The sequence below is a fragment of the Eretmochelys imbricata genome, chromosome 4 (assembly GCF_965152235.1).
Source record: "Eretmochelys imbricata isolate rEreImb1 chromosome 4, rEreImb1.hap1, whole genome shotgun sequence".
In the NCBI taxonomy this organism is placed as follows: Eukaryota; Metazoa; Chordata; order Testudines; family Cheloniidae; genus Eretmochelys; species Eretmochelys imbricata.
Window position 1 is genome coordinate 143231576 of NC_135575.1, and position 7493 is coordinate 143239068.

At 55.9% G+C, this 7493-nt stretch overlaps 1 protein-coding gene across 1 annotated transcript in view; it reads right to left on the reverse strand.

Moving 5' to 3' along the window:
* The window catches only part of ATP6V1B1 (ATPase H+ transporting V1 subunit B1), a 76703-nt gene extending 69447 nt beyond the window's left edge, over window positions 1-7256 (reverse strand). The window contains exon 1 of the mRNA XM_077814713.1: window positions 7148-7256. Coding sequence (XP_077670839.1) covers window positions 7148-7256 — 109 coding nt within the window. The remainder of the gene's footprint in view (window positions 1-7147) is intronic.
* Window positions 7257-7493: the final 237 nt, after the last annotated feature.

Genomic DNA, 7493 nt, shown 5'->3' on the forward strand with positions numbered 1-7493 from the left:
TGCCTCCCCAGGGAACTGAGAGCTGGCCATTGCTGCCCGGAGCAGTGCCAAGGCAGGGGCACATCCAGGCACCAGTGGAAAGGGGGGAGCGAAATTTGGGAGGGAGGGAGGAAAAATGCTCAGTCAAGAGCGCAAATAGCTGACCAGGCTGCAGAGACTAGGGAACATGAGCAGGATCTGACGGCTCACCACTGTTTATACTGCAGTCATGGCTGTGCCAGCTGAGAGGTGCCAAGAAAATGAAGCCCCTGGTTCAGTGCCAGCTGGTCCTCTTGCCACCCGTCCCCTACGGGCTGGCTAAGCCCCCCCCTGTGGAAATGATGGCAAAGCTCACTCTGGGGGACCAGAGCTATAGCGGACAAGGCAACTTTGCTACAGTTATGGGGTAATTTCCGCTGAAGACACCCACTCCCCCTGAACCCTGAGACACCCCGCCCCTTCACCCAGTGCCCTCAGTCTCTGCTCTCCCTGCCCCCTCTCCTCCAGCCTCGGCTGTGCAGTGAGAAAGTGGCCCCTTTATGAGCAGGCCTGGAATCGGAAAGACACATTCAGATGCAGTTCCAAGCCCTTGACCCTGCAGAGCACATCCCTGTTAAGAACAGCGTGCGCCTTCACGCCTGGCAGACGGGAGGTCACGGAGGTTAGAAGCATGCTGCTGGGGGTACCAGGCGGATTGGCCCTGCCGAGCATCTGCAGCGGCCTCTCCGGAGCTAAACTTTCGGGGCACTGCAGGGCGGGTTGTGGAGGGAGCTGCTCATTGGAGGTGCCTTTAATGGCTGGGAGACCTTCAGCTGAGCCAGATGGAGGAGGAGGAGAAAGCAACAGTCTTATGGTGATCTCTAGCTCCATCGCGGGAGGGAGGGTCTGCACCAGGTTCCCAAAGGCAGAAGCCGGGGGGGCAACCAACTAACCAGATTGAACATGGAGCTTGACGAGTAAATGGGTGACATCAAGGGCTTGCCTGCGATGGCAGTGTTTGGCCTCGGTGGCCCAGGAGGCCCCTGTCAGTCCTGCGTCCCTGGTCTAGTGAAAAGATCCTCTCCTTATGGGTGCAGCGAGGCTCAGAGGGATCCCAAAGTGCCTTTCAAATGGCTTATAGAACAACTTAACCAACGCCAGAAATGCAGCCACTTCTGGGGCGAGACACAGCAGCCCCATGGCCACAGCACACAACAGTTTAGGAAGCAAAGGAGACTCCTCTATTCAGCTGAAGCCACAAGGGAAATCCAGAGAGGGAGAATGTAACTCCAGAATCTGGCCAAGGGAGCGAGGCTCCCAGCCCTGACCCCAGGGAAGAGCCAGGGGATCCTCCGTGGGCAGGACCTTGGTTTGCCTTCTCAATCACAACCAAAAGACAGGCCCTCCAGCAGCACAGTGCCCCCTAGCAGGGGGCAGAGACTCAGAGGAAGGAGCCACCCATGCCACGTCACCCACTCCATCTCCGGCAGCTGCTGCTTTTTCCTTGGAGAGCTCTCAGCCAAAGCCCTGCCCCTGCCCAGCCCGTCAGCCCAGAGGGGAGGCAAATCAGCAGGCTCGGGTCTGTGTTCAGCACCCGTTGTCACTGACGCACTAACTCCAGGGAAGCCTGGACTCCCAGCAGTGCAGCAGGGGCTCCCCTGGCAGCTGGTGGCCAGGATACCAGCCATATTGTAAAGCATCAACCGAGAGGCAGTGTTCCCTAGTGGCTACAGCCTCGGACTCAGGAAACCTGGATTTTAGTCCTGGCTGTGCCACTGACCTGCTGTCTGACCGCTGGCAAGTCCCCGCCTCTCTCTGGGCCTCAGTTTCCCCTCTCCCCTGCTGCCTGTTCAGACCGTCAGCTCTTCGGGGCAGGGACTGACTGCTGCCTCTGTGCAGGTGCAGCACCTAACCCAGTGGGGCCCTGGTCCTAGTCGGGGCCTGTCGCTGCTCCTATGATACAAACAAGAACTCAGCAGTGGCAAGTTGGTTTACTATTGAACTAGTGTCAGGGGAGCAGCCCGGAGGTCCAGACGGTCGGCCAGGAGAGGCATCCAAAAATTACTTTTTCTGAAGCTTTGGCTGAACGGTCAGAAACTTTTCAGCTTAGAAAATGGGCAGGAAATTCCACTGGGCTACACTCAGCGCCTCTCGCTCAGGTCCTCTGCCATCCACCCTCAGCCACAGCTCCCAGTGAAGCCAGCGAGTGAACCAGACCCCCGCATGCGAACAGCCTTGAGCGCTGGATCCAGATTGGGATTGGGAGCTAAGGCGTGATTAGGGAGCGAGCCAGGTGCTGCAGCCCTGGGCGCTCAGCCGCCACTAAACGCCAGAGGTGCGCACAAGACCAAGCGAGCCCCTCCTACCAACCTCAGTGACGGTGGTGAGGCCTCTCTCTCTTTCATGCTGTATGGCTAGCACTCCCCTACTGGCAGCTGTTTGGGGGGGGGGAACCAGCCCTAGGGACAACCAGATGGAGAGTGTGGGAACCCCCCAGTCCTGATAACCTGCCCCAGGAAACAAAAAGCTCTATGCAAGCAGCATGCATGGCCAACATGCCAACACGTCTGCCCTTGTTGCCAAGAAGGCTAACAGCATTTTGGGCTGTATAAGTAGGGGCATAGCCAGCAGATCGAGGGACGTGATCGTTCCCCTCTATTCGACATTGGTGAGGCCTCATCTGGAGTACTGTGTCCAGTTTTGGGCCCCACACGACAAGAAGGATGTGGAAAAATTGGAGAGAGTCCAGCGGTGGGCAACAAAAATAATGAGGGGACTGGAACACATGATTTATGAGGAGAGGCTGAGGGAACTGGGATTGTTTAGTCTGCAGTTTAGTCTGAAGAGAAGAATGAGGGGGGATTTGATAGCTGTTTTCAACTACCTGAAAGGGGGTTCCAAAGAGGATGGATCTAGACTGTTCTCAGTGGTAGCAGATGACAGAACAAGGAGTAATGGTCTCAAGTTGCAGTGGGGGAGGTTTAGGTTGGATATTAGGAAAAACTTTCACTAGGAGGGTGGTGAAACCCTGGAATGCGTTACCTAGGGAGGTGGTGGAATCTCCTTCCTTAGAAGTTTTTAAGGTCAGGCTTGACAAAGCCCTGACTGGGATGATTTAGTTGGGGATTGGTCCTGCTTTGAGCAGGGGGTTGGACTAGATGACCTCCCAAGGTCCCTTCCAACCCTGATATTCTATGATTCTATGAACACGCGTGACGAGGGACAGAAAATCTCTTCTGGGGTGCAGCCCTGAATGCTGCAGGACCTCATATTGGTTGGCGTGGAAGGATTCGATTTTTTGGGGATGCAAATGTCAATTTCATCGTACGCACACAAACCGGTGAAAAAAGGTCTCCACTGATAATCGTGGACATTTGTAGCGAGGTAAAGCAAGAAAATGCTCCTTGGGAACTTATTCGAATTCGATTTGAGGATATTTACTCTGTATATTTGGACATGGGATATTGACAATTTGTGTTTTAACTGTTATAAATCTTTAAAATCTCAGCATCTCCTCTCATTAAATAATTACTCTGACCCCCCCGCTCCATCTCCCACATCTGAGAAAACGAACATCGATCAAAATAGGGGAAAAATGCTTCTAAATGAACCTCAGCATTACCCAGCGACATTATAACAGAATAAAAATCGCATTCTGCTAAGCCTAAATATAGCCCACGTTGCATCCTGAAGGGAGGAGGGGCTGGTGGTGAAAACCTGGGATGGAGGACACCTCGGTCCCAGGGGCAGACCCAGCACGGGAGTCCCAGGTCCCGTCGGGCAAGGTCTGGGATTTTAGTGGATGACAAATTGTACTTGTTTTAGTTTTTCTACAAAAAATCCTGAAGATTGACTTTTCCTCATTGTTTGATCTCCCTTCTCCTTTGCTCAGGGGAAAAATGGAAAAAGGGGCAGGGAGAAAAAAAATGGGCGGGGGGGACTGAACCAGTTGCTAAAAAAATCAGGGTTTTTTTTAACCCTCTATCCCCCCCTTTTTTTTTAATGAGAATTTTCTCCAAAATTTGTCATGACAAACATAAAAGGAGGGAAGCCATTTTCCCCCAAGAAAAGTTGCCCAGTTTCCCCCTCCCCTGTGGAGCCTGAAGTTAACCAGCAGCAGCCTGGCCCTCGCCCTCTGCTGCAAACTGGCTCTGGGCTTGGTCTGACGTCCCTTTTGCCTCCTGGCTTTGAGCCTCCCTTCCCCCTGCGGCTGCCCAGGGCAAGGCAAAGCCCTCCTGGCTGGACTGGGCGAGGAGGGGAACCCTGCCTGCTGAGCCCGGCCCCTGCTGTTGACAGCAAACACCAGCTGCTCCGTGGGACCAGTTCAGCTCCGTGTGAGGCAGAGCCTGACTGGGGCGTTCTGGTTTCCCTTGAACTGGACAAGGAGATCGTGGCACACAGGGCAAGGGGGGCAGTCAGGCAAAAGGAAGCGTGTTTCAGGCCTTCCTGATCTCAGAGCAGCTGTACAGAACAGCAGCCGCAGCATCCTTCCCCCTCCCTGGCTCCTTCCCCCCACAAATCTGATACCACCTGACAAGCACCCAACACGTCCCGGAGACAGGGGCTGATTAGTACCTAACCCTACTGTACAGCGGGAGAAACTGAGGCATGGAGCGCTCCAGAGCACCAGCTACCACGCTGATTAGTGTGCGATGGCTAGCCAGCTAGCTTCCAGGTATTCATTATTGCTATTGCACCTAGGGCCTCAGTCACACACCAGGCCCCCTGGGCTCAGCACTGTACAAACACAGGCAGTCCGGGCCCAGAGGCGCTTACAGTCTAAGACAAGAGACAGCAGCTGGCGAAGGACAGACTGAGGGGGGGACAGGGGGCCCAAGGTACCGATGAGCCGATACGTGCCTGCCTGGAAAGCTGCTATCACAGTGCACACCCGCTGTTTAGCCGTAGGCAAAGAGAGCCTGTGTCTCCTCTCACTTCCACGGGTGTAAATCAGGAGTAACAATGGACTCACCCGAGCACAGAGCTGGTGGAAGTGCAAAGAGAATCAGGCCCAGCTGGTCTTTTTACGAGCACACTCGGGCCTGCGAAACATGCACCCACCGGTTTTGGCACCTGCACTGAATTACTGGGGCAGATTCGGCCCCTCTGCTCTGTGCCCACAACCCAGGGGGCTGGGTGGATAAAGTCTTTGCCCCCAGCTCATGCCACAGGTGGCAAGCAACTGGGGCTCCGGACTGGGACTGAGGAATTGAAGGCTCCCCCACGCTGCTCTGGCAGGGAGGGACCAGCTCTAGGGATGAGCAGGCCGGTCTGTCTCCAGAGGCCCTTTCTTCACAGATTGCCAACAAGGGGCCGTTAGTGCAAGGGGCACACCTGGACAGAGCCTCCCTCCCCTCCAGACTCAGTGCTCAAAGTCCACTCAGGAGCCATCACCTGTCTGGACTGATGGGCTGAGTTGGAACAGGTGCCTTAGAGGGGGAAAAGGCTCTGTAGCCCACCCTCACGCTAGCCAGGTCCCTGCAGATTCCTTCCCAGGTGACTGGTACCCCTGCATCCCTCGCCACTCAGCATTTCACAGCAGCAGAGCACACAACTCAGATCCTCCTGTTCCAAAAGCCACGCCTGTGGAGCATCTCCGGTAGCTGTGTGCAGTGCAGGGCCCATGACACACGCTTGAGCAGTTCTGATTCCATCCAGTGGAGGGTGGGGGTGCCGCATACACACAAGCCAGTCCATGGGATGCACGCAAGCAGCAGGGGCTGCTGTCTGAGTGGCTGGGGGGAGACTGGTTTTGTTTAAAGACTTCAGGTCATCTGTTGCTTCTGCTCAGGAAGAAGCCGTGAGCTGGGAGCTGTGGACATTTGGTGTCACAGTGCCCGGTCCAGGGCTGAGTATTACTCTGAGAAGCTGTCACGCTGGGCTGACGTCAGGCAGCCCGGAGCTGCTGGGACCTCTTCCGGGAGTTCTCCTTGGGCAAGGTTAGCTGGGAGCAATTGCAGGGCAGGGGACTTGAGGCGCTGACTGTGTGGGTGGGACACAGACACGCAGGTCTGCACACAGAGACAGCCACGCACACCCAGACCTGCAGTCTGCATGTGTCCAGAGGCAGAGAGGAAGACAGGCAAGTAAACACACACACACACACAACTAAATACACAAACAGAACCTGATCTCTCTCTCTCACCCACCCACAACACCTCAGGAGGGGGAGCAATGGTGGAGACTGCTGAGTACTTTGCCAAGTGACTTCTATACACAATTTGGGAGGAGAGAGACTCCTTTGCCATCTAAAGTTTCTCACTGAGCAATCCACTTTCTGGGCCTGATTCTGTTCTCATGTACACTGGTGTAGATCTGGAGTCACTCCATCGGCTTTGCTGGAGTCACTCCACATTTATGCTGGCGTCGCTGAGAACAGAACCTGGCCCAGTGCCCTTCTCTTTGGGTTAAATGTCACTCTTTACTTCAGTATGAAACAGCCTCCCAGATCCCGAGCCTCAGTGTGAACACCAGGAGTTATATGAAGCCAAGGGGTAGGTGACTCAGCCCCATTGCCACAGGGAAATGGTGCCCTGGCACCATGGCAGGGTCACTTCCTCTCAGCCATTCTGGGCTGAGGGTGCAGCTAATACAAGGAGGAGGCAGAAGACAGAGACTAAAAGGGTCCCTGTCCTAGAGGGAATTAAGGACTCCAATCCAACAGGCTCCATGTACACCCCAGGGGGGAAGGGTGACCCCCTGAGCTTGCGATACAGATGCCCTCAGTTGCCAGAGTTTGCGGAAGGATCCCTCCGTGACTTCCCAGAAACGTGTACCGGGCTCGGCACTTCACCTGAGGTGCTCCAGCCATTCAGAAAGGACAGGTGGGGAAACTGAGGCACAGAGCAGGGACGTGACTTGCCCAGGGCCATAGAGCAGGGGAAAGAACCCAGGCGTCCAGCTCCCACACCCAGCTGCCTGCTCTAAACACTAGATAACCAGTCGGATAGCCAGGGACAGCTCTGGCTTCACAGTCAAGGCTGAAACCACACAGGCCTTGGGGGGGCCTCAATGCAAAGAGCTCAAGTCCCCATAGCTTTCCCCCCTCCTTGCTAACCCCCCCATACACAGCCCCTGGCTGGGTGCTAGCGGGGCTAACATTATGGGGGTGGGGGGGTGAGAACTGCTGCGGGAGGGGGAGCGTTCTCTCCAGTCCCCTCCCAGCACAGCCCCCCTCGACGGTACTCACTCAGCCTGGGGTTGGTGACATAATTCCTGGTGACGGCGTGGGCATGCTCCTGGGCCCCTGCCAGCGCTGCTGGGTGCCCGCCGAGCCTCACCTCTACCTTGGCAGTCATCGCTGGGCACAGCTGGGGCGGGAGGGAGCTGGGGGTTTTTATAGCAGAGGGTTACGCTCTCCTGCTCATCCCTCCCAGGCCCACACCGGTCAGATCTGCCCTTTCCCGGCTGCTTCGCTCTGCCCCGCTGGCCCTGGCGTGGGTTAGACCTGCCCACACAGGCCCCTGTTGACTGTAAACTAGGGCAGCCTCGACACCTGGCTGGGAGCCCCAGACCCCGTGTGCAGGTGAAGGTCA